Source organism: Humulus lupulus, chromosome 6 (genome assembly GCF_963169125.1).
Source record: "Humulus lupulus chromosome 6, drHumLupu1.1, whole genome shotgun sequence".
In the NCBI taxonomy this organism is placed as follows: Eukaryota; Viridiplantae; Streptophyta; class Magnoliopsida; order Rosales; family Cannabaceae; genus Humulus; species Humulus lupulus.
In genome coordinates, this window is record NC_084798.1 from 211,288,616 (window position 1) to 211,316,024 (window position 27,409).

General features: G+C 29.8%; 5 protein-coding genes and 1 non-coding gene across 6 annotated transcripts; all 6 read left to right on the forward strand.

The window, feature by feature from the left end:
• The first annotated feature begins 772 nt into the window (after positions 1–772).
• On the forward strand, positions 773–2,042 carry LOC133783127 (probable xyloglucan endotransglucosylase/hydrolase protein 23). Its single transcript, XM_062222667.1, has 3 exons — positions 773–1,139; positions 1,234–1,427; positions 1,545–2,042. The coding sequence occupies exons 1-3, from the start codon at positions 861–863 to the stop codon at positions 1,933–1,935; spliced, it is 864 nt and encodes a 287-aa protein (XP_062078651.1). The 5' UTR covers positions 773–860; the 3' UTR covers positions 1,936–2,042.
• A 4,560-nt stretch (positions 2,043–6,602) lies between these two features.
• On the forward strand, positions 6,603–7,822 carry LOC133783129 (probable xyloglucan endotransglucosylase/hydrolase protein 23). Its single transcript, XM_062222668.1, has 3 exons — positions 6,603–6,963; positions 7,058–7,251; positions 7,331–7,822. Exons 1-3 carry the CDS (start codon positions 6,670–6,672, stop codon positions 7,719–7,721), a joined length of 879 nt encoding a protein of 292 aa, XP_062078652.1. The 5' UTR covers positions 6,603–6,669; the 3' UTR covers positions 7,722–7,822.
• Positions 7,823–13,882: 6,060 nt separating this feature from the next.
• On the forward strand, positions 13,883–15,124 carry LOC133783130 (probable xyloglucan endotransglucosylase/hydrolase protein 23). Its single transcript, XM_062222669.1, has 3 exons — positions 13,883–14,228; positions 14,323–14,516; positions 14,596–15,124. Exons 1-3 carry the CDS (start codon positions 13,935–13,937, stop codon positions 14,984–14,986), a joined length of 879 nt encoding a protein of 292 aa, XP_062078653.1. The 5' UTR covers positions 13,883–13,934; the 3' UTR covers positions 14,987–15,124.
• A 6,044-nt stretch (positions 15,125–21,168) lies between these two features.
• LOC133783131 (probable xyloglucan endotransglucosylase/hydrolase protein 23) lies at positions 21,169–22,378 on the forward strand. Its single transcript, XM_062222670.1, has 3 exons — positions 21,169–21,515; positions 21,610–21,803; positions 21,885–22,378. Exons 1-3 carry the CDS (start codon positions 21,222–21,224, stop codon positions 22,273–22,275), a joined length of 879 nt encoding a protein of 292 aa, XP_062078654.1. The 5' UTR covers positions 21,169–21,221; the 3' UTR covers positions 22,276–22,378.
• Positions 22,379–23,097: 719 nt separating this feature from the next.
• TRNAN-GUU (transfer RNA asparagine (anticodon GUU)) lies at positions 23,098–23,171 on the forward strand. The gene has a single exon. It is a non-coding gene; the product is annotated as a tRNA-Asn (tRNA).
• A 1,239-nt stretch (positions 23,172–24,410) lies between these two features.
• LOC133783133 (probable xyloglucan endotransglucosylase/hydrolase protein 23) lies at positions 24,411–26,308 on the forward strand. The gene is made up of 3 exons (XM_062222673.1): positions 24,411–24,816; positions 25,346–25,539; positions 25,617–26,308. The coding sequence occupies exons 1-3, from the start codon at positions 24,535–24,537 to the stop codon at positions 26,008–26,010; spliced, it is 870 nt and encodes a 289-aa protein (XP_062078657.1). The 5' UTR covers positions 24,411–24,534; the 3' UTR covers positions 26,011–26,308.
• The last annotated feature ends 1,101 nt before the right edge of the window (positions 26,309–27,409 follow it).

Sequence of the window (27,409 nt, forward strand, 5' to 3'; positions counted from 1 at the left end):
AAAAAAAAGTTGTTTTTTTCTTTATTTTTTACAAGAAAAAAATCAAAATAAATTTTAAACCCATTTATATACATTTCTCTTTTTTTTTTTAAATTGATCATATATAATTAGAGAGAAAAAAAAAAATACAAATAGAGTGAGTAAAGGAGAAGCCATGCAATCCAAATTCCTATAACTAAGATCCACATGCCCAAATCTTGTCGGTTCTCTGTCATATACAGCCTAATGCACAACAACACTATTTCACCAAATAACCTAACCCCACCTCAACCCAAAAAGGAGAAAACAACATTAATTACAAATATTAATACACATTACGAAAAAAGATATTTCACTCATAAAAATGCCTCTTATGATATGTATATTATAATATGACAGTAAGCTCTTGCTAGCTGGAGCCTGTAAGAATGCAATAAAATAGCCCTAATGGTCTCATAAAAGTTCCAACTTTTGATAAAGACAACTATATATTGAGATTTTAGAGAGTAGCAGTAGCAGAAGGCAGCCAGAGACCCACCCACCAAACTCTTTTATTTCGTCCCAAAATATTAGTACTCGAAACCGAAACCGTGTCCACAGTTTGGTTAATGCTTAGGTAGTGGGATTCTGACTTGGCATAAAATCTTGCTACTTTCCTAGGCCCATCTATTCTTAACAACTGTCTACAGCTTCAGAGACTTGGAGAAGGTGAAAACAAGAGATACCTTCCTCAGCTACTTCCTCGTAACTTTTTTTTGCTATTCTGACCAAGTATAAATATGACCCCAGTTCTTATATTTTTAAACCATTATTCAATTTCAGTACAACTCTCTAAGTCTCATATTCAACAAGTCTCGTAAAGTTAGAAAGAAAAGAAAACTATGGCTTCTTTTTCTCATTCAGCAAATTTGTTTGCGGTCTTTGTGGTGTTTTGCATGGTTGTTGTTAGTGCTTCAGCTGGTGATTTGAACCAAGATTTTCAGATTACGTGGGGTGATGGCCGAGCTAATATAATCAACAATGGAGAGCTTCTTACTCTGTCACTTGACAAAGCCTCAGGCTCTGGATTTCAATCCAAGAATGAGTACCTCTTCGGCCAAATTGATATGCAGCTCAAGCTTGTTGCTGGCAACTCTGCTGGCACTGTCACTGCCTATTATGTAAGCAAAGCTCTTATAGCCTACTCTTCAATTCAATCATATTGTTATGCATATAGCTTATTCTTATTATATATGTTTATCTCTGAATTTTCAGCTGTCATCAAAAGGGTCGACTTGGGATGAAATAGACTTTGAGTTCTTGGGCAATCTGAGTGGTGATCCTTACATTCTTCACACCAACGTGTTTAGCCAAGGCAAGGGCAACAGAGAGCAACAATTCTACTTATGGTTTGACCCAACTGCTGATTTTCACACATATTCCATTCTTTGGAACCCTCAGCACATTGTGTAAGTACTCTTTGCTACATACTTTTCCAAACTTTTTTTAGTCACATGAACTAGTTTTCCTTGATGGGTTATTATCAAGACCTTGATATTAATAAAAAAGTCTTGCTTTGTTTTCAGCTTCTCTGTGGATGGTACCCCAATTAGAAAGTTCAAGAACTTGGAATCAAAGGGTGTCCCATACCCAAAGAACCAGCCAATGAGAATATACTCAAGCCTTTGGAATGCTGATGATTGGGCCACAAGGGGTGGTTTGGTCAAGACTGATTGGAGTAAGGCTCCTTTCACAGCCTCCTACAGGAACTTCAAAGCCAATGCCTGTGTTATGAGCTCTGGTTCATCTTCCTGTGCTTCAAACTCTCAAGCTTCAAACTCATGGCTCAACCAAGAGCTGGACTCTGCTGGTGAACAAAAGTTGAAATGGGTTCAAAAGAATTACTTGATCTACAATTACTGTTCTGATTCTAAGAGATTTCCCCAAGGTTTCCCTCTAGAATGCACCGTGGTTTAAGGACTGACTATGAGATTTCCCTCTTTGCGTTTTGATCTTTCAACTTTGATGTAACTATTAGTTTATTATTTCATTTGTTATTAAATACAATTCTTTTATTCGTCTTAGATATGTCCCACAATAAATTTATCAAATATTTGACAAGCTCAAAACACAAGCACATGACATCATTATATATAATTTTGATCTAATTAAGTCTAATTCGTGCTGTTTTGACTTCTAATGACCCCTTTCAAAAGAGAAAATCTAAGATGAAAGAATAGATTGAAAAAACAATCTTCGAAATTAGTCAATGTTATGTGGATAAGATGAATTTAATTAATCAATGATATGAAGTATAAGCAAAAGCTTCTCCATTTGACCATGCATGTGTCTCACCAAATAACACAAATAAAATGGTAACCAATCCCAGGACAGTTGCATGCATTTCGTTTAGCGATACCCCATAATATTTATGAAATTCAAATATGTGGGACCTGATATTGAATTACATCAATAGCGATATGTCACCTCCTTATGATGATGTTGAGCACAACTGATGCCGCTTAGAAGTTATCTTATTTTGATGTATTTGCTTCTGGATTGGATTTTATTTGTAAAATAATAATATATTATTATGTTTTCCTCACTAATTTGGGTCATCCTATTTTAATTTTATATAGGATTGAACCATGAATTTTAAATTATTATAAATATAATCATGTAAAAAATAAATAACACTTAACTAGATTTTGGTCAATATATTTTTTAATAAAACCAAAATACCACTAATTTAATTTTGATTAATGAATTATTTTTTAATATTTAACAAAATTCAAATAATATAAGAACTAATTAATTAAAAATTATTTTAATAAAAATAAAATTATGTGGCAGAAGAAGGGAAAAAAAATAAAAAGAGATTTAGGTATTGATTTTTTTTTGTTTATTTAATTAAATTTTAATTTTAAGTTGGTTTTAGTTTTACTTTTTTATTTTACTTTTGTTGCCCTTTAATACTTAACTAAAAAAATTATTGAAAAAAATTAAATAAAATAATTTATTCACCTCAAAAAATTATTAAAATCTAATTAACAAATTATTGAAATGTTAATGAAAACAATAAAAAAAAATTATTGTTTTTGTTTTAATTAATATTTTAATAATTTGTTAATTAGATTTTCATAAGTTTTTTAGGTAAATAAATTATTTTATATAATTTTTGGCATAAAAAATACTTGAGCATTAAAGTGAAGCAAAGTTAATTACATAGGTACTGGTGTCACAAATTTCTGAAAAATGAATTTTGCCGCCAATTGGGTGATATCACGTGTACCGTTTGACACACTTAACAATTGAGGGACCAACATTTACATCAAATGTGTAACGGTAATGATTTTTGTCGCCAAAAAAATTCCATAAAGATTTAAGTGCTACAAAATAAACTACATAAGAATTTATGCCACAAATTTTCCTTACAATAATAATAATAATTAGGATATTGAATATATATATATATATAATCCAATACGTTATTAATCTATCTGCCACAAAATACTTTCATTTTTTTATAGATAAATTATGTATATAGTTTTAAATTTTTTGAAATATATAAGAAGAGTAGTAATAACTTTTTTGTATATACTTTCACTCTATCTATACATATGTATTATTAAATAATGTTTCTTTACCCTACTTTAAATTCTATTAGATAAAGTTTCATCTTATTCTGTTGGATATTAATTGGATAGGATATAAACAAATTTTCAGATTAAATTTTCATTCCTATCTTATATATAATTTTTATTATTCATATTTCACAAATAAATTTAATTATCATTTATAATATTTCTAAAATTTATATTTAAATAATATGCACATATACGAAAGAAAGAAAAAAACAAAATATCAGTACTTCTGTCCAATATGCACGCTTTGTTCAAATTGGCCATAATTTGTCGGTGTTGTCCTACGTAACAAACAACCGACACTACAATATTAATAAAAATAAACATTATTTACATTTTTTTCTTTTTCAAATCAAAAGGTTATTTATTACATTGATTACAAGTAGGCGAATTCTTTAATCCTTCAGAGGACTGAGTCCTTCAGTTTTGGGCCTATTTTTTTGTCGAGTGTCAAATTTTTATAGGAGTTTGTCTCTTTTTCACATTTGCTTTTGACTTGCAATGACCGGTTGTCTGAATCGGTTGGAAAGTTACTGGTGATGTGGGTATAAAAAGTAGGGGCAAAAAAGTAATTCCCTGTCAAAAAATATGTACAGTTGAGGACTTGATCGTAAACTTAATATGAATTTGAGAGATATTTACGATTTTGGTAACGTAAGCACTGTGCTTCCGCCAAATGATTTATATGTTATGTTGAGTGAGACGCAACAATAACCACGTAAGTAAAACTGATATATATTTTGTAGTTGTTTTATAAGATTTTTTTAAGTTTTTTCCTGGAGATGTTTCATTTATTCCCCAACAACCCTAACTTTCCCCCCATCAATCATAAATATATATATGCATATATATATATATACATATATCATTTTCAACAAGATATCAAAAAATTTAAACATCATTCATAAAAACAAATTATAAAAATGCACACAAAACCTTATTTTGAACTAACCCAAGGCCACCATCACGTGCGAAGAGCTCTGTTAGTCACCGTTAGCGAAGAACTCGACCCACCGTAATGGAGAAGTTGAGCCACCGTTTCTAGCCTCGTGCTTGTGCTCTACGCCTTGTCGCCACCAACCCAGGAAAATGAAAGAGATGGAGATATTTTACAACCAGTAGAAATGACTGATTCATGGAGTATATCCAAAAGAAGAATCAACATATATCTAATGCCCAACCAAAAATACACAAACAAATAATAGATATAATAGGAAAGGGAGATTCAGAGTTAGAGTCGACTTAGCAGTTGGGTGGAGTAGAAAATCGACTGGGCCCACTGAGTTAGAGTTACATTCTTGAGGTTACAGCAGCCATGCTGACAAGGATTGAGATGGGAAGACAAATATGGTCTTTTGAAGTGAGAAGGAAATGCATGCACAGATGATGGACGTGAGGGAAGAAGAGAGACGAAGGATTGCTTTTTTTTTTTTAAGCAATTGATTGATAAAGAGTAATAGACCCCACCGAAAAAAAATTCTAACCAGTTACAGGTTTTTAAGGGTAGTGTGGTATTTTAACAAATTTTTACAAAATAAATTGATCTGATGGCTGACAATATTTATATTTAAATCTAATGGTTAAAAATCTATGATGGATTTAGTCCTTCCAAAGCAAGTGAGTGACTAAATAATTGCCTTTAGAAGTAACTGGTTACATTTGAAATAATTTTTTATTGTAAATAATATTCAAAATTTAACTGCCACAAAATTATATTCAACATTTAATTATTATGAAAATATAAAATATAAATGCTATATTTATAAAATAAAATTGCCCTTATTTTAAGATAATTATAAGAAAAACTAAATATTAAACTTTTACTGTTTTGAATAATAACCAAATATAATTAAATATTTTATTATTTTATTCGCTTTAATTTGGATCATATTTCTATAGCTCTCTGTTCAATTTTGGTCGAATATATGAGAAAAGTTTTTTTTTCAAATGACAAAATGTTTTCATTAAATCTCAGCATGCATATAAAAGAATTTACTTGTAAATCAAAATATAGTGAAATTTGAATCAATAAATGGTCAAATTCACTACACTTAGTAATTAATAATTTAGTTATAATTAATAAATGGTAAAATTCACTTCACTTAGGATTAAATGGCAAGCATCTCAATAGGTGATCTGTTCTATCTTTTCAAAATGCATCATCAAAATTCTATTTTCTTTTATTTTTCCTCACATTTTTACATTATACCAAACATCAAATTCTCTATATTTTTTTTATATCATTTAAATATTATGTTAAAGTTAAAGAAAAAAATTGAAAAATAACTAATGGGAGAGAGAAAGGAAAAAAAGATAATAAAAAAAACAGATTGAAATATATTTAGGTTGTGTTTGGTAAAAAAATTATTTTTGAATTTTTTAAACACAAAAATAGAAATATTATTTTTATTTTTGTTTCTTTATTTTTAAAAAATAAAAATATGTTTGATAATTATTTTTGTTTTTTGTTTTTTGTTTTTAAAAACAAAAAATAATAAATACGCTTGATAACTTTTATTTTATTTTTTGTTTAACAATATAACATGAATTGTTTATTTGAAGAAGAGAAAAAAAAAACGAAAAGTGAAAAACAGTTTAAAAAAATTTTGAAAGTGAAAAATTTTTGTTTTCAAAATTTAATGAATTTTAATTAAATTTTAAAAAAATAATAAATAAAAATAGTTACCAAATATTTTATATTTAATTTTTAAATTTTTAATTAATAAGCAGCCCACCAAATGATTAAACCCCAATACTCATATCAAACCGCGTCTCATTCTAATTCTATTGCTTCTTCTTAGAAACACACAAACACACTTACCAACTCTTATTATTACTTTATTATTCTTTTCTACTTAACTAGGCCCAACTACAACTGGCTACACCCCATCCAATCCGAGCATCGTTCTCTTCTCACTCATTTGAACCTTCCTCTCTTACTTCCTCCTACTCCTTACAATTACAACCCTTATTATAAATACCTTCTCTAGTCAAGTTCCAAAACCATATACACTCATTACATTCAAATCTTTTTAAGTCTCTAAACCCCTCACTTAGAAAGAAAACTATGGCTTCTCTTTCTTCGCTCATGAAATGTTCCTCTGTTTTGCTGGTGTTTTCTCTTCTTGTTTTTGGCTCCTTTGTGGTTGATGTCTCAGCTGGAGATTTGAACCAAGATTTTCAGATTACATGGGGTGATGGCAGAGCTAACATAATCAACAGTGGAGAGCTTCTTACTCTGTCACTTGACAAAGCCTCAGGCTCTGGATTTCAATCCAAGAATGAGTATCTCTTCGGCCAAATTGATATGCAGCTCAAGCTTGTTGCTGGCAACTCTGCTGGCACTGTCACTGCCTATTATGTAAGCAAAGCTCTCGTAGCCTACTCTTCAATTCAATCATATTGTTATGTATATACCTTATTCTTATTATATATGTTTATCTCTGAATTTTCAGCTGTCATCAAAAGGGTCCACCTGGGATGAAATAGACTTTGAGTTCTTAGGAAATCTGAGCGGTGATCCTTACATTCTTCACACCAACGTGTTTAGCCAAGGCAAGGGCAACAGAGAGCAACAGTTCTACTTGTGGTTTGACCCAACTGCTGATTTCCACACATATTCCATTCTCTGGAACCCTCAGCACATTGTGTAAGTACCCTTTGCTACATACTTTCCATAATTTCAAGTCATAATCTTTATACTAATAAAGCTCTAACTCTGTTTTCAGCTTCTCTGTGGATGGTACCTCAATCAGAAAGTTCAAGAACTTGGAATCAAAGGGTGTCCCATACCCCAAGAACCAGCCAATGAGAATATACTCAAGCCTTTGGAATGCCGATGATTGGGCCACAAGAGGTGGTTTGGTCAAGACTGATTGGAGTAAGGCTCCCTTCACAGCCTCCTACAGGAACTTCAAAGCCAGTGCTTGTGTTATGAGCTCTGGTTCATCTTCTTGTGCCTCAAACTCTCAACCTTCGAACTCATGGCTCAACCAAGAGTTGGATTCAGCTGGTGAACAAAAGCTGAAATGGGTTCAGAAGAACTACTTGATCTACAATTACTGCTCAGATTCTAAGAGATTTCCCCAAGGTTTCCCTCTAGAATGCACCATGGTTTAAGGATTGACTATTAAGTTTATCTCTGTGTGTTAAGAGATTTTGTGTAACTATGGTTAATTATTTCATTTGTTATATTAAATATAATTCTTTTATTCGTTTTAGATACGTACCACAAATTTAATTTATCATATAATAAAATCTTATTATACAATTTAATAGTTGACAAACTCACAACATAATCACATGACATCATTATATGTATTTAATTGCAAATACCAAAACTAATAATCTATCACTAATTTTTATTTAAACCAAAGTAGTGTGACATTGATATTTCTGTAACCTCAATACTAAGATTATGTTTGGTAGAAATACAATGGATGGAGTTTAAGAAGAATGGGAAATAGGATGGATGGTGAGGATATATTTTTATGTTGTTTGGTATTAAAGATGGACTCGGAAGATGAGAGTAAATTAATTATTAAAATTATTATTTTATTTTTTTAATATAAATATTTATTATTTTTATAAAGGACATATGTGTCATTTACATAATATATTTTGTCTTTTTCTTGATCCTCCATTCTAAGGGGATTGAATTTTTAAACTTTTGAGGATCTCTAATCTCTCTTCCTCTCTCCCATTTACCAAACAAAAACAAAAGAATTCAACGTGTAAGTCAGATCTAATTTTATATTTTGTTTTTGACTTATAGTGACTCTTTCAACAGAGAAAATCTAATATTAGGAGGAATTAATAGGAAAACAATCTTTGAAAAATTGGGTTAGCTAATATTATTATTACATTATAAAGTAGTCGATGTTATGTGGATATAAGATTAATTTATTAGCCAAATGTAGGTTTGTTAATTAGCAAAAAAATAAAATTAAATGTATGGGCGAAAGCTTTCACCAATTGAGTCGTACGTTGACCATGCATGTATGTATCTCACCAAATACGAGTAACACAAATTAAATAGTGATCAATCCCATGATATTTGATATTTAAAATAAATTATTGCTAACTTAACTATTAAAGTTCAAATGTAACATATATTAATATATTTGTTCATTATTGACAAAATGAGAATTATTTTTTTGGAGATTATTAGTACGGTGAGAAATGATATGACCAACCTCATATTTTAATTTCTTAGTCAACTTTCGTCTCCAAAAACATATGTTAGTGTATTTTTTTCTAATTTTTTATATGACGGTATTCGTTGTAATTACAACATCTTTTTTACAAATTTTCGAAATTTTTTGAATAATTTACAGTGCCGAAAACAAAGTTTCTGATATTTTTTTATATTTCGGTTTATCATGCATGTTCGAAAAAATACAAATCTGTTTTTGACACAATAAACCATTCGATTTTTTTCAAAAATTTGCAAGTCATAATAGAAATTGAAAAAAAAAAAAAAATACTCCAACATGTGTTTTTGGAGGTGGAGATTGACTAAGAGCACTCATAATGGGTGAGGTATATTACCTAAAATTAAAAAATAAATAGCTCAAACTAAGTAAAAGAGGCATACAATGGATGATTCATTTTACAAATATTTTTATATTTATCTACAGTAAATAGTTATAGCTAATGTCTACTATTCATCCTTCAAAACAATATTTTATTAATTTTTCAATTCTCCTCCCTTTCTCTATCTTCAAAATATTATATTATATTTAAATATTTCCAATTAATACTCTCAAAATATACTTTGAGAATAATAATTATGTGATATTACATATAGGTAGATATTATAAATATTAAAAGATATAAGGATATTATTGATAGTTTTAAAAAATATTTGAAATGAATAAAAAATATTTAAAAATATAATATTTAAATAATATAGAAAAAAAAATTATTGTATGGTATAATGTAAAATTTAAAGGTAAAATAGAAAATTATGTGTTTTGAAGAGATATTTTAAAGGATAAAGTAAAATACTATTGAGAGTGCTCTAAGAAGTTGAAATAGAAGATTGTTGTTAGCACTTTTAAATATTCTAAAAGTGTTTTATTGTTATTTTTTCAAAATCTTAGAATGCAATAATTGTGTTTTTAATTTGATTTATATGAAAGTATAAAAAGGAAAAAATCAGCAGGGCCACTACCAATCTACACACCACTGTAACTTGTGGTGATTGGCGAACCTGTGGATGGTGGCAGCTGGCTGCCCCATTTGATTTTTTATTTTTTTAGATATATTTTTATGTTTTTTTTCATTCATTTCTATAAAATTTATGGGTAATGTTATAGTAGTTCCCTCAAAAAAGGGACTACGGGTATGCCCTTTGCGTGTTTGGATAAATGGATGATTTTTAGCAAATTTTTTTTTAAGACTTGTACATTGAAATTATAATAGGTAAGATTCCAAATAATTTAAGTTATCAAAATCAAATGGCAAACCATTACAATAATTTTTCAAAAATCATCAAGGTGCCCAAACACCCATTGGATGTACCAGTAGTCAAAGGGGACTACCCTAGAAAAATCTAAAATTTATTGTAATGAATTTATTAAATTTTTGTATGTAATTGTTTTAGGGTGCTTTTTTGGTGCACCCGCACCTTTGGCTATACCGGTGCACTCATTTTTGTTTTTCGGTATCTGGATAATTTTTGATGCAGTTTTTTTATGATCGTGTATATTGTAGTTATTTAAAGCATTTTGTAAATTTTTAAGGAAATTTTGAATAATTTATAATGACGAAAATATAGTTCACATATGCTATTTTCTACACGCATAAAAAAACTACCTATGCAACAAACTATTGAATTTTATTTTCGATATTATAAATTATTCGAAATTTCTTGAAAAATTAACTAGAAGTTTTAAATAACTATATTGTACACAATCATTTAAAAAAAAATTGCACCAAAAATTATCAAAGTACCGAAAACAAAAAGAAATGATGTTACCGGTACACCCAAAACTAGGGTGTGCATTGTAAAATTTTCCGTTGTTTTATATTTTTCTCTTTAAAGAGAAAATCTCAAAGAATTGTAGCGACCTCATCTTTCCAAAGAATTCTTTTTTTTTTCTCTCAATTTCTTTATTTATCTCTTCTTTTTCCTTGGCATTTATCCTTGTTTCCCCATTTAGGTGTATCATTCTCTTCATTCTTCTCCCTCTTTTACTTTGACATATAAATTAATTTTTATTCATGAATTAATAATAATGAGATAATTCTTTTGTAAATTGCTAGGATAAGCTTCATTATTGCTTTTGTTATTAGGCATATACATTTATGAGTAACGTTGTTGAAACATGTTAAAATATTTAACACTCCTAAAATTCCCAAATATAAGTCAAAAGTGGAGTGCAACATAAGTTTATCCAAACTCTAATACCATATTACAAAATAAGTTTGAAAAAAATACTTTCTAGATAAGCATGTTTATATGTTTTCCAATATTGAAATTATATAAATATTTGTGTTGCTTTATATGTAAAATTAGATATTTTTTATAATGTTTGGTATACATATCGGGCAATAATAGAAATGTGTATCTTTATACCTTTATTTATACATATATTGTGTCAAACATGATCCTAACCTTATTCTAAATTTTATTAGAACGAGTATTGTTGACACAAATTTTCGTTAAGAATATTTAAATAATACAATTAAACAATTTATAAAAGATGAACACAAAATGTTTTACGTGATTAGTAGTTAAAATCTACTTATATACATACGTTAGAGCTATGAAACTATTTTCCAAGAATTTTTTAGACCAAGAATTGAGCCTGGAAAAATAAATGACCAATCTTATAGTACTCTCTCATATTCTCCTTTCACGATTTTAAGTGAGATTACAAGATATTTCATTTAAATTCAAAATACAAAATCACAAATAAATGATAAAGGTAAACTAGATAGAAGAAATATTTAATTAGTTTCATTGAAAAGTGGAATGCCAAATGAATCTAAAGTAATGTTAGAGAAAATATAAGAAAGTGTGTGATATATTCAACAATTTATAAGAGAATGGGTTACTCCACCTATCACTAATTGATTTTAAGATAAAACTTCATACATTTTACTATACATCTTATTATACTTCTTGAACATTTTCCATATTCTAATAAGTAAGATTTTCTTTTACGTGCATTCGAGCTGACTCATACACGTAGGACTTTTCCGAACTAATCATGTTATTCAAAAATCTTTGTATAAAGCAATTCTTTTCGAAAATCAAGTATAACAACTACATTATTGACATATTTTCGAATTAAATTTTCATTCCTATCTTTGACTTAATTATTCATTATTTAAAAAATAAATATAACTAATTATTTTTAATATCTCTAAAATACAATTATTTAAGTAATATCAATACATGAATGAAAAGAAAGAAAGAAAGAAAATATATCAGCACTTCTCTTTACTATGCACTCTTTGTTCGAATTGGCCAATTCAACTCTTATCTGCAAAGCCATAATTTGCGGTGTGTTGTCCTACTTAACAAACAACCGACCTTAAAGTAATAAAAAAATTATTTACATCTTTTTCAATCATTTATTTATATTTCTTACAAGTAACTGATCATTTATTCATTGTAAATAATATTCAAAATTTTATCGCCACAAGAAAAAATATTCAAAACGTTATTGACATAAAAATAATAATTTAGCATGAGTAAATATACACTTTCGGTCACAATAAATTTCTAGTTATAAAAATATTGTGTCTCAAAATTTATTAATAAAAAATTACTTTTTGCTCTGCACTACTCTATTTTTTTATTTATTCTTTGACGGTGCTAGTTTAACTTAAAATAAATGTAAAATGGCAATATCTTTTCTATATAAAAATTGTGTAAATAACGAAAATTATATTAGTTTTAAATGTTTTTTATTTTTTTCGTTAACTTTTATGAAATATTTTTATGTTTAACAGAATATTCTTATATTTAACGATAAATTGTAATATGACTTAAAGTTTAATAAAATTAAATAAATAAATAATTAAACAAATTAAAATATAATATTTTACAATAATAATTATTTAAAAATAATAAAACCATATATTTTATAACTTAAATCAAATTTAATTAAACTTAAACTTAATATTATATTAAACATATAATATATAATATTTTGTTGTCACTGCCAAATTCAAAAACCAGAACAAACATAAACTTAAACAAAACAAAAAATTAATTAATTAAAATATGATATTTTTAAGTCATTTTATGATAATTTAAATAATTAAATCATATTTATTTAAAAAATAATGAAGGCATACATATCATTTTTGTATCTTATAAATTTGTGTGATAATTTATTTTTTTATCAAGTGATTTGAACTATTTTTCTTCATCAAATTCACAAAGGACATTGTGATATATATTAGAACTAAAAATAATTTATGGATATACACTATTGTCTACACTATAACTTTTTTTATTCTTATTTTATTTCTATTATTAATTTCTTTTTAAATATTATTATATTTTATATATATATCATGTAGTCATGTAAATATATATTTATGTCAATGTTGTATTTCGATGTTATATATGTAGAGATTATTGATATAAATATTTATATATACTATATAATTATAATTCATTTTATTATATATATATTAAAAAAAATATTAAACCAATTTTTATTAAAATTATAAATAATATTTGCAACTTTAAAACTAAATAAACGTGCATTGTCCGTTGCCTCTGTCTAATACATCAAAAAAAATATGAATAATAAAGGGATAAAATATTTATTTTGTAGTTTGAAGAATTGAGGTAATAGATATATAGTTGACAGTGATAGTAATTACTAATTAATCATATAATTATCAAATAAATAAAAATGAGACCGACTATCCTGAGGCCTAAGAATTAAAGAAAGAAGACAAGTTATAGTGACAGAAGCCGAAAGGTAAGGTAAGCAGCCCACCAAATGACCAAATAAAATCATATCACTTTCAATTCAAACCGCGTCTCATTCTAATTCTATTGGTTGTGCTTAGAAATCCACACACACACACATACACATACACATACCAACTCTCATTACTTTATTCTTAACCAGGCCCAACGCACAGCTGGCCACACCCCATCATCATCATCATCATCAATGGACCATGCCATGCATTGCATCATTCTCTTTTCAACATTTGAACCTTCCTTTCCTACTTCCATCTCCTACTCCTTCCAATGAGCCAAAACCAACTATAAATATATACCCCCTCAACTCTCAACTCTCAACTCTCAACTTCCAAAACCATATACACTCATTACATTCAAGAAACAAAACTATGGCTTCTCTTTCTTCGCTCATCAAATGCTCCTCTCTTTTGCTGGTGTTTTCTCTTCTTGTTTTTGGCTCCTTTGTGGTTGATGTCTCAGCTGGAGATTTGAACCAAGATTTTCAGATTACATGGGGTGATGGCAGAGCTAGGATAATCAACAATGGAGAGCTTCTTACTCTGTCACTTGACAAAGCCTCAGGCTCTGGATTTCAGTCCAAGAATGAGTATCTCTTCGGCCAAATTGATATGCAGCTCAAGCTTGTTGCTGGCAACTCTGCTGGCACTGTCACTGCCTATTATGTAAGCAAAGCTCTCATACCCTACTCTTCAATTCAATCATATTGTTACGCATATAGCTTATTCTTATTGTATATGTTTATCTCTGAATTTTCAGCTGTCATCAAAAGGGTCCACTTGGGATGAAATAGACTTTGAGTTCTTGGGCAATCTGAGTGGTGATCCTTACATTCTTCACACCAACGTGTTTAGCCAAGGCAAGGGCAACAGAGAGCAACAGTTCTACTTGTGGTTTGACCCAACTGCTGATTTCCACACATATTCCATTCTCTGGAACCCTCAGCACATTGTGTAAGTACCCTTTGCTACATACTTTCCATAATTTCAAGTCATAATCTTGATACTAATAAAGCTCTAACTCTGTTTTCAGCTTCTCTGTGGATGGTACCCCAATCAGAAAGTTCAAGAACTTGGAATCAAAGGGTGTCCCATACCCCAAGAACCAGCCAATGAGAATATACTCGAGCCTTTGGAATGCTGATGATTGGGCCACAAGGGGTGGTTTGGTCAAGACTGATTGGAGCAAGGCTCCTTTCACAGCCTCCTACAGGAACTTCAAAGCCAGTGCTTGTGTTATGAGCTCTGGCTCATCTTCTTGTGCCTCAAACTCTCAACCTTCGAAGTCATGGCTCAACCAAGAGTTGGACTCAGCTGGTGAACAAAAATTGAAATGGGTTCAGAAGAACTACATGATCTATAATTATTGCAGTGATGCTAAGAGGTTTCCGCAGGGGTTTCCTCGAGAGTGCAGCATGGTTTAAAGATGAGATATTTGGTGTAACTATAATGTTATCTCATTTGTTAGTAAATATATATAATTCTTTATTCGTTTGGAATATATGTATGTATGTATGTATGTCCCAGAAATCTACCTAATAATAAAATTTTATTATATGCAATTGTCATCGTTATTATATCCATGGAAGTATCACTTATATATGCGAAACGACAAAACGAAGTCAAATATATGTCGTTTTGACTTGTAGTGAGTAGACCCCTTTTAAAATAGAAAATCTAGTATGTATACTTTTTCTTATATGAAAATTGGGCTAGCTAATAATATATTTAATATAGTATGAATTGTTCAATAATTAATAATTGATAAGATTAATTTATTTAAAATGTGGATGAAGAAGTATGGGCAAAGGCTTTGACCATTTGAGTCGTAAATTGACCGTCCACGGTTATCTCTAATGGTCATAAATATTTTGTACGGTGACAAGATTATTGTAGTTGTTTAAACACTGTAGATAGTATTTACAACAAAGTCTTCTATCTATATATGGTTTCGCATTAACAAATCAATAAAACTTTAAGGCTATTCATAATTTTTTTGTGCCGTTAAAGTTTTCCGAGAATAGTATTATAAATTGGCATTTTCATCTAATTTTATCTAACGTAGCTAATGATACGGTGGCGTGCCTTTTTGTTTGTAGATGTATTTTAGTCACGTAAGCGGTACACGTGTATTTTTAATAAAATTTATTTAATAATATTAAATTTTTATTTTTTTATTAAAATTAATAAATTTAAAATAAGTCTTAATTTATAAAAAAGTTAGAAAGTATTTTTTATTAATTTTAAATAAAAAAAGAGTTTTTTTAATATTTTTAATTTAATTTTTGGAAAGTATATTAAATGTATTAGGCTATTTTTATTTCAGCAGATTGTTATTAGTTGGTAACTAATTACCAAATTATATAACTAATTTCCAGGTCATGTAACTAATCTTACTTTCATGAACTAATTTCCTTTTTTGTAAGACTGAGCATTCCAATCAGTAAAGCAGAGACTTTAATTCACTAATAAAGTATAAGAAGAAAAAAAAAACTTAGTTTTTCTAATTACTGATTGGATAATTTGCTTTGAAAGAATTTTTTCAATTCACAAAAATATATTTCAATGTAATTAATTTTTTCTTTGATTAGAATAAGGTAAACAATGAATTATATATTAGAAAATGGATAAAATGAGAAATTTTAAAATTTAAATAAACTTAAAGCAATATTTTTTTTAAAAAGAAATTCTTGGAGAAGCTGATAAAGATTTATTTATTTAAGTAGAGCTTCCAAGTTCTAAACATAAAAAGTACTTTAAACACTCATCGTAATTTTTTTTTAAGAAAGTGCTTTTAAAATACAAAAATTCTTTGGAAAACTCTTCCATATACTCTCAAAACTTTGGAATATCTTTCAATGCTATGTCAAATATACCCACGTTGTTTTCTTAAAGAAAAATTTTAATCACTTCTGAAAACATATTTAAATACTATAAAAAGTAGATTTTAAGCTATAGTAGAGCTTTCGAAGTCGTGTCAAACATATATTATAATTATTTGTCATATAACCTTGTTAAATAATTTATCCAACAACAAACAACGTTATATAAAAAAATTAAAAAAACCTAATTATCACATGTAGCTTTTGTTTGGGTCAAAATCTTTCCCCTAAATCTTTTTTCTAATTTCATTTAATTATAGAGTCAAAACATTTTATTTTGTTGATGAAGATCGCCTCAATCATACTCATTTCGTTGCCAACGACATGAATGTGTTCTTCGTTAGAATGAGTAGAGAAAACAAAACGGTTGTGCCTGCAAAAGACACTTCGATACTTAAGTCATTACAATGTTCTTTCACTTAATCCTCAATCTATTCAAACTTTAATCCTCAAAGTCCAAGGTTCCAAATTTGGTCCATCTTCTACTATTTATAGAAAAATGATAAAGAATAGGGTTAGAGAAGCTTATGGTGATTGGCCCACGTGTCCAGCTTCACTAACTTTCTTCTCACTTTCCTCTATCTTTCACATGATGAGCTCAAAAGCTCATCATTTCCTTTCACTCAACACTCAGTCTTAGGTTCTATACGCGGTACCACCTATGAGCCCAAGACTCATCGATCAGTTCTCTTCATTCCGAGCTTTAGAGCTCATCCCTCAATTCAATCACCATGAGCTCAGTGCTCACCAGTGTATTCATTCATTATGAGCTCAATTCCCATCAAATTTGCTCAATCACTTTAAACTTAGAATCTGCCGATCTTGATTCAATCATTTTCCAATCTTGATTCAGTCATTTTGAGCTCAGAGCTCATCGATCTCAATTCATACATTTTGAACTCAGAACTCATCAATCTCAATTCAATCGTTCTGAGCTCAGAGCTCATCAATCATTTTGATATTAAAGCTCATCAATCTTAATTCAATCATTTCACACTCAGTGCTCATCAATATGTTCAATCACTTTGATCTCAAAACTCATAAATCTTATTCAATCATTATGAGCTCAGAGTTTATCAATCTTAATTCAATTGCTTTGAGCTCAAAGCTCACCGACTTTAGTTCAATCATTCTAAGCTCAGAGCTTACCGAACTTAATTCAATCGCTTTGAGCTCAGAGCTCATCACACTTTCACTCTCTTAACAAGTTGCTTCTCAAATTTTCTTATCCCAATGTAATCCTATGTCATCTAAGAGAAATTACTCCCATACAATTTTAACACTCATTCTTTGTATATTGTATGTGTATATATAAACTTGGAGAAAAAGAAATTATCTACCCTTGATACTCAAAATGAGAATAAAAATAAATAGGATAAAAAAAACACACTCAATTATTTTGAAGGGAAAGAAAGAAGAAAAATAAATTAGGATCTTAGAAAGTTGCAAATGGGCCCCTTTTATATTTTATGGTTTAATTGGTGAAATTGGACAGCTTGTCTCTATTCTAGAATACTACCAACTCGTAATGAGTCGGTGTTGTGATAATCACATAGAAAATTCAACAAACAAAAGCCACAATTAATTACTTCTAACTGAATACCATTTACAAACTTGAATAGTATCAGTACCTAATTGGTACAAATATTTAGAGAAATCAATAATTAAAACTAAAAAAGAAGAACAAATCAATCCCAATCTCCTAAAAAAAAAATATAAGGCATAATGAAAGAGACCGAAAGGTGAGTAGCAGTGGGAGTGAGTAGCCCACTAAATCAACAACTAGCCAATTTGGTCACGACATCAATAACCAAACCGCGTCGCCGGGCGTCCCATTGTCTTGGGTGGCCATTCCTTATATGCTCTCATCCCAACTCAAACTATCATCACTTTATTCTTTTCTTTCATTCTTTTACTTGGCTCACCCACAACTGGCAACACCCCATCGATTTAACTGCACCACAATCACATGACATCATTATCTATTTCACTGACTACGAATACCAGAACCAATTATCTATTACTAATTTTAATTGGAAAATTAAACGTTAAATAATAATATATTTTTCTTCGTCATTATGATAAATTTAATAATCATTACAAATATATGTTAATTTGTATAATTTTAACTATAATGCTCATTTTATTAAACCTCTCACTTTCTCTAACATGAATGTCCACTTATGATTAATTTTTGTGTTCTATATCAAAAAGTTTAAAAAATGATGTTATTTCGATGCATCTATTTAATTTTTTGGCCAAAACTGTATAAATTCGATGGAAAATCGATGCAATCTTGAAAATTTGATTTTTTTTTTTTGCTAAAACGATATTTTTTCGATGCAAAATCGATATTGTTTCAATGTTCTTGCGATGCAATCATGTAAACTTGATTTTTCGCCAAAATAACGCAAAATCAATGCTCTGCGCTGAAATTTGATAAAAAAATTTGGTGAGTCATAACTTTTACTTTTTTTAATCATAGTATTTTTTTTTAGAACTATACGTTTAGTATATTTAAAGTTTTAAATTTGTGATGTAGAACACAAAAATTAATTATTAGTGCATATTAATAGGAGGAGTGTTTATGAAATAGATATTTTTGTCCAAAACATGATTGGGGGCATATTAACGGAAAGAGTATTTAAGTTGGCATATTAAAAAAAATTCATATGTTATGAAGCATAGGAACTAAAATTTCCCTTTGAATTTAAAGCATGCAGTGTGATATTGATGTATATCCGTAACGTGTACTAGCTTTATATAATTAAATTAAATCAAATCATAATTTTGTTTTGACTTAAGGTGACCCCTTTTAATAGAGAAAATCTAATATATTAAGATGAAGGAATAGAAAAAACAATCTTTGAAAAATTGGGTTGGCTAATAATACTATTATATTTTAAATTGGTCAATGTTATGTGGATAAGATGAATTTATTACACGTTAATGAAGTATGGCCGAAAGCTTTCACCATATGAGTATTACATTGACCATGCATGTACGTATTTCACCAAAAAAATAACACAAATTAAATAGTGATCAATCCCTATTTTCTTTATTTGATTAGAATAAGGGTAAAGTTCCCTTAAAGAAAATAAGATTAAACAATGAATTTATTATAAGAAAATGGATCAAAATCAAATGATAAAGTTTAAAATTTTAATAAAACTTAAAAGAATTTCTTGAAGAGTATATCAAAGAAAAATTTTAATCGCAAAATTAATTCTAAAAATATATTTTAATGCTTTAAAAAGCAATTTTTAAGCTCAGCATTCCAAGTTATGTCAAACAAATTTTATAGTTATTTGTTATATAACCTTGTTAAGTAATGTCATTCCACAACAAATAAAACAACTCTTTAAAAAACCACTATTCATCACATGTAAGTTTTAATACACATATTTTGTATGTGTATAAACTTTGATAAAAAGAAATTCTCTACCTTTGATACTCAAAATATGATAATACAAACAAAATTTAAAATAAATAGAAAAAAATAGAGAAGCACTTTCAACTTTTTTTTTTCTTTGGGAATAGAAGAAAAACAAAAGTGAGAAGGACCTTATTGTTAGAAAATTGCAAATAGGTTTCATTTCATTTTATTGTTAATTGTTCAAATTGGCTAACTCAACTCTATTTTTGACGCTATTCATGGCGAAGAGCAAAGGGGTTGTTGGGGTTCGGTTAGTGTGGTAGGAAATCAGATCTTGTCATCCTCAGATCTGGTTTTCCTATATCGTGTGGAGGCTTATATCTTCAACTTGTTTTGGTGGTATCTTTAATACTTTGTTTGCATTAGTTATTTCTTTGAGTTGTTTGACTATTTGTTTCTCTTTTATGGGACTTTATTTTTGTTTCCCTTGTGCGGGACTGAGAGTGAATAACTCAATTACTTTGGTTGTTTGCTCTAATTTTATATTTCTCCTTGTATGCGATTTGGGGATTAATATTTTTGTTTTGTTTTGTTTACCGACTGTCTATGATAGTTTAGTACTTATTAACGGCTATGACTACGTATGGCATGTGTGGGTTTAGTCACTCTATTGACTTTGTTGCTATTTGATCGTGGAATATTTTGTCATTTTGCCCTAAAAAAAACTCTAATTCTAGAATAATACAAACTCACAGCGAGTCGGTGTTGTGATAATCACAATGAAAAATACAACAAGCAAAAGTAACTAAAATCCACTTCAAAGACCTGCTGACATTAATTACTTCTAACTGAATATCATTGACAAACTTGAATAATATTAGTACAAATATATAGTGAAATTAAAATTTTTTTTATTATAAAATATTTAATCCGCCGACTCTCCTTAAAAAAATAAGGCATAATGAAAGAGACCGAAAGGTGAGTAGTACCGACTACTAAGACCGAGACGAGACTGAGTAGCCCACCAAATCAACAACTGTCCAATTTCGTCGCCACATAACAAAACCGCGTCGCCGCGGGTTCCATTCTATTGGTTGGCCAAATGGCCACTGCTTGGATACTCCCAACTCAAACCATCATTACTTTATTCTTTTCTTTCATTCTTACTTAGCTGGGCCAACCGCAACTGGTTACACCCCACCCCATCCCATCCCATCCCATCCATGTCTCCTATGTCAACGTTTGAACCTTCCTCTGTTACTTCCTCCTACTCCTTACAATTACAAACATTATTACGTTTACGTGTGAGCCAAACTCAACTATAAATACCATCTCCAGTCAAGTTCCAATACCATATACACTCATCACATTCAACTCTCATAACCTCTCACTTGCAAAACTATGGCATCTCTTTCTTCTCTCATCAAATGCTCCTCTGTTTTGCTGGTGTTTTCTCTTCTTGTTTTTGGCTCCTTTGTGGTTGATGTCTCAGCTGGAGATTTGAACCAAGATTTTCAGATTACATGGGGTGATGGCAGAGCTAGGATAATCAACAATGGAGAGCTTCTTACTCTGTCACTTGACAAAGCCTCGGGCTCTGGATTTCAGTCCAAGAATGAGTATCTCTTTGGCCAAATTGATATGCAGCTCAAGCTTGTTGCTGGAAACTCTGCTGGCACTGTCACTGCATATTACGTAAGCAAAGCTCTCATAGCCTACTCTTCAATTCAATCATATTGTTAAGTATATAGCTTATTCTTATTATATATGTTTATCTCTGAATTTTCAGCTGTCATCAAAAGGGTCTACTTGGGATGAAATAGACTTTGAGTTCCTGGGCAATCTGAGTGGTGATCCTTACATTCTTCACACCAACGTGTTTAGCCAAGGCAAGGGCAACAGAGAGCAACAGTTCTACTTGTGGTTTGACCCAACTGCTGATTTCCACACCTATTCCATTCTTTGGAACCCTCAGCACATTGTGTAAGTACCCTTTGCTACATACTTTTCCAAACTTTTTTTATCAAGACCTAGATACTAATAAAACTCTTACTCTGTTTTCAGCTTCTCTGTGGATGGTACCCCAATCAGAAAGTTCAAGAACTTGGAATCAAAGGGTGTCCCATACCCCAAGAACCAGCCAATGAGAATATACTCAAGCCTTTGGAATGCTGACGATTGGGCCACAAGGGGTGGTTTGGTCAAGACTGATTGGAGTAAGGCTCCTTTCACAGCCTCCTACAGGAACTTCAAAGCCAATGCCTGTGTTATGAGCTCTGGCTCATCTTCTTGTGCCTCAAACTCTCAACCTTCGAACTCATGGCTCAACCAAGAGTTGGATTCAGCTGGTGAACAAAAGCTGAAATGGGTTCAGAAGAACTACATGATCTATAATTATTGCAGTGATGCTAAGAGGTTTCCTCAAGGTTTCCCTAAAGAGTGCAACGTGGCCTAAAAGATGGAGAAAGTATTATTAAGTGTGTTGATATGTAATTTTGTACCTATTACTAAGTAATTGTTTGATTCATTATCAATTAATATAATTCTTTTATTTGTTTGATCAATTTCTTCTTAATTTTTAGTACGTAATATAGACTAATTATATATAAGTTACAAAACTTGTGTTCTTATAAAAATGGTAGTTACTTAGTCCATCAAAATCACATTTAAACCTATTTAATATAAAAATGTACACACACCTTGTAGGAAACATGGTGTATTCTAGTACTAAGACCCAAGACAAAAAAAAAAATTAAGCTGTTTAATTAACCAAAAAAATATATATATACCATTCATATTTTCTCCAGAATTTTTTAAAATATTTTTTTAAGTACAAATTTGAGTTGCAAAATTATATTTGATATCACAATAATTATCAATCTAAACATATCTAACAACACTTTACATCACAATATTAATAACCAGAAACCTAAACAAAAAACCAAAACAAATATCAATTTAACACAACCAAAATACTCATATCCAAATTAGAAGTTTTATGTGGAGCAAAGTAATATTTACTAAGACCTCTTTTGTAGCTTCACCAATGACAATATTATTGCCCAAACAACATTACTCGTTTGTAAGTCTATATTATATTGTAATAATCTGTAAGTAGTATTTTTTTATTCATTAATATGCATTAATTCTGCCAAATATTAATAATATATGGAATATATATTAGTAGAAAAAAAATATTGGCTTTCTCAAAATAAAGATTAATATTACCATAAAACAATATTAATTTTATGTTTTGATTTACTATCAATAACAAGTAGCTGGAATAGCTCAGCTGGTTAGAGCGTGTGGCTGTTAACCACAAGGTCGGAGGTTCGAACCCTCCTTCTAGCGATTTTTAATTGTTTTTTCTCCTTTTTTAAATTTCTGTTTTTTTAATACTTAAAAATAATATCAAGATTACATGTGTTCGTTAAGTATGTGTCCCATTAATAACCACCTTTGACAAGGTATCTATCTAAACAAGTAACACGTTTGCACACAAGATAGTGTATTGCCGTATTGGGACTCTTGAAATAATTACCAATAATTACATTTCAATGATGTGTGGTTATATCAATAGCATTACTAAGGGTAACAGTGGGTGCCTAATATCACAAAAAGATGACGTATCGCTAGTGTTGTAATTTAATATCAAGTCTCATATATTTAAATTTAAAAAGTATTAAGGGATATCACTAATCAATTATGAAGTGTCACATCGTGTGATGTTAGGCATCTAAAGGTGACAAATATAACAATACTCTTAGGGGGTATTTGTTTTGAATAGTTGAATTGTCTTGGATGTAGAGGGACTTAAGATGGAGGTAATATTAAACTATTTTGTATAAAAGGGTTCACTTTACCCTTAAAATACATATCAGGCTCACACAAATTATTAACTTTACCCCTTTAAAATTTGAATCAAACATAAGAAGGATTTAGATTCTCATTCCTATATTTACTTTGTCTCGTACCAAACACCCTCTTATATTAACAATACTCTTAGGGGTGTTTGTTTTGAGTAGTTGAATTACCTTGAAAAGTGTAGAGGGACTTAAGATGGAGGTAATATTAAACTCTTGTGTACAAAAGGGTTCACTTTACCCTTAAAATACATATGAGGCTTATACAAATTATTAACTTTACCCCCTTAAAATTTGAATCAAACATAAAAAGAGATTTAGATTCGCATTCCCACATTTTCTTTGCCTCTTACCAAACACCGACTTATATTAAAGGAATGGTGGACTATGGGCTGGCCTTACTTTTTACTTAGTCCAACTCAAAACCATGTTTTGGCTCCTTGTTTGTTACAATCAAATTAGTCAAACTCAAAACCATGTATACACACTTACTATTTTAAGTGATGAAACTCAACTCAATAGATCTTATCCCCTAATGAGTACCAACCAACCAACCAACTAAAAATCCAATAATTTCATAATTAACCACATTAATATCTAAGGTCAAAACCGTGTCCATTATTTGACAACAACAATATATCAATTTATCATCATGACCCAACAACTGGCCACTTCATGAAACTAATTAACACAATATTAGCTAACTATATAAATAGTAAAACACTTTCTTTAGTTAAAGCCATGCAGTTAGAGCCGATTAATCTCTTTCCATTAACGCCATTGATTTTAAGTCTCTCATATACTCATAATAATATATCCTTTTCTATTTGGTTGAAAACACCTTCATCATCATGGCTTTTATCTTGACAAAAATCTCAGTTTGGCTGGTTTTTTCCCTTCTTGTTGGTTCTTTTGTGGTTGGTACTTCAGGTAGTGATTTCAACAAAGATTTTCAGATAATTTGGGGTGATGGACGAGCTAAGATACTCAACAATGGGGAGCTTCTTAGTCTGAATCTTGACAAGGCCTCTGGCTCTGGATTTCAGTCGAAGAATGAGTACCTCTTTGGCCAAATTGATATGCAACTCAAGCTTGTTCCTGGCAACTCTGCTGGAACTGTCACAGCTTATTATGTAAGGCTTTTATTTAGTTTAAATAATTTTCATTCAATCAAATTCATCAGGCATTAAAAAATGCAAAAAAGAATGTGAATTTCATGACAAAAAATATGTCAACTATTAAATTATGGTGTTCCACGTAGAAAATGTTTAAAAATATTAGCACCGGTCATTCCGTTAATCATCAATTAGTTTTTAGTTGTAACATCGTGCTTCTTAACATTTAATCATGAGCCTAAAAGAAAAATAATTAATTAATTTTTTGATGAAATCTAAATAAGTTGTGGATAATCATTTTCCAAAATACTATATATAAGAAAATAAGTATTGTGCAAAATAAAAACAGTTAATTTATCAAACACCCCATTAATTCCTCACCTAAAACTCTTTAAACAAGAGAACAAAAAACCAAAACTCACTGGGCATATTTTACTCAGAAAAACAAATAGAGAACAATTTTAAAAGCAACAAAATCATAAAATACATCAAAGTAAGAGACATCAACGTGACCAATCCATTTATTGGTTTTTCTCTAAATTTTCAGTTGTCATCAAAAGGGTTAACTTGGGATGAGATAGACTTTGAGTTCTTGGGAAATCTGAGTGGTGATCCCTACACTCTCCATACAAATGTATTTAGTCAAGGCAAAGGGAATAGAGAACAACAGTTCAAGTTTTGGTTTGACCCAACTGCCGATTTCCACACATATTCCATTCTTTGGAACCCTTTGAACATAATGTAAGTACCACTTAGTTTTTTTGTTTTTGGTCGAAATAACCCTTGATCTATATAAAACTCTTTGCTTTGTTTTTCAGCTTATCTGTGGATGGTATCCCAATTAGAAAGTTCAAGAACTTGGAATCAAAAGGTGTTCCTTACCTAAAGTACCAGCCAATGAGATTATACTCAAGTCTTTGGAATGCTGATGATTGGGCCACAAGGGGTGGTTTGGTGAAGACAGATTGGAGTAAGGCTCCTTTCACAGCCTCCTATAGGAATTTCAAAGCCAATAATGCTTGTGTTTGGTCCTCTGGTTCATCTTCTTGTGCCTCTAATCCTCAACCATCCAATCCATGGCTCAACCAAGAAATTGATCCAAATGGAGAGAAGAAGCTGAAATGGGTGCGAAAGAACTACATGATTTATAACTATTGTACCGATGCTAAGAGGTTTCCCCAAGGCTTTCCTCCAGAGTGTAACATGCTCTGAAAAAGTTGATACAACTGAACTGATGGGATTAATATCTTAATGTACCTAACTAGAATTGTGTTCACGCCCGAATTTTAAGTCGTGGTAGATAATATAGTATAGGTTGTCAGATATTCTCAAAAGAGTAATGAAACGTGCACTCAAATATTATACGCAGTGACACAAAAATTATTAAAATTGGGACCCACTGTTTTAAAAAGCAGTGACACGTCACTGTGTGTAATGTTTGAGCGCACACATATCATTACGCTTCTCAAAAAATAATATTTTATAAATAATATATATAAACTTAGTGAAAGATAGACTAATAGCTCCTATTATTTATCCTACAATATACTTTAGGACTATTTACCATGACATATAATAAAAAAAATTATCACCAAACATTCAAAGTTTCAGGTCATTTTAGATATCGAACAAGGCTCAACGTATTAAAAATTAAAAGATAAATATATTATTAAAATATATATATCACCAAAATCTTATTTTATATTATTCTCTTATTAAAAATGATAATTTATTTAATTTAAAGCATTTGGAAAATGTTAATATAAAATGAATTTATTTTCTTTTCTAGTCCCTTTAAATTAGGGATTATAATATTTTGGATCATTTGTTTTATTTAATTACTTGTTTGGATTTTGTGTTTTGATAAATTATTTTTTGAACCTTGTGTTTTGTAAAATGATTCGAATAGACCCCTGAATCTGGTTTTGATTTAGGCATGTAAATGGGATGGGTCTACCCCGCCCCGCAAACACTTTGCCCCACCCCATTTGCCTCATTTAACTTTTTTTTTAATGAAACATTAAATTATAATTTTAGAATTATCTCTAAGTTTAAATATTATTTTTTTATTGCAATACTTATTTTTTACACTTCGTATCAACTGCACCCTCAAATATTTTATTTTTTTTATTTTAAAATTTATAAAAATAAATACAAGAATAAGAATAAATTATATATTTAAATATTTACAATTTTTTCATAGAGTAGTTGTGGAATAAAAAATTATATAAATCTTACACCTAATGTCTATTTAGAATTAAGGATATTCTAAACCACATATAAAATATTAATTTTACGTACTATGCATGTATATAAGTAGCATGAGAGAATTGGGCTAGAGTATAGAAGAAAAAAAATCGGAGCAAAGCGGGGGCAAAGACACCTCGTCGAGTCGGGGCCCCGCTTCACCGCCCTATTTTGTCATGCGTATTTTGATCAAAGTTTTTTTTGAACTAAAATCACAAATAATTCACCAAACATATAACCCATAACAAAAGTGCAATTATTTTGTTCATCAAAATTGAGTTTAGAGGTCTTTTTGAATCATTTTACAAAATATATGGTCCAAAAAGTTATTAAATAAAATACAGGGTCCAAACTGATAATAAGA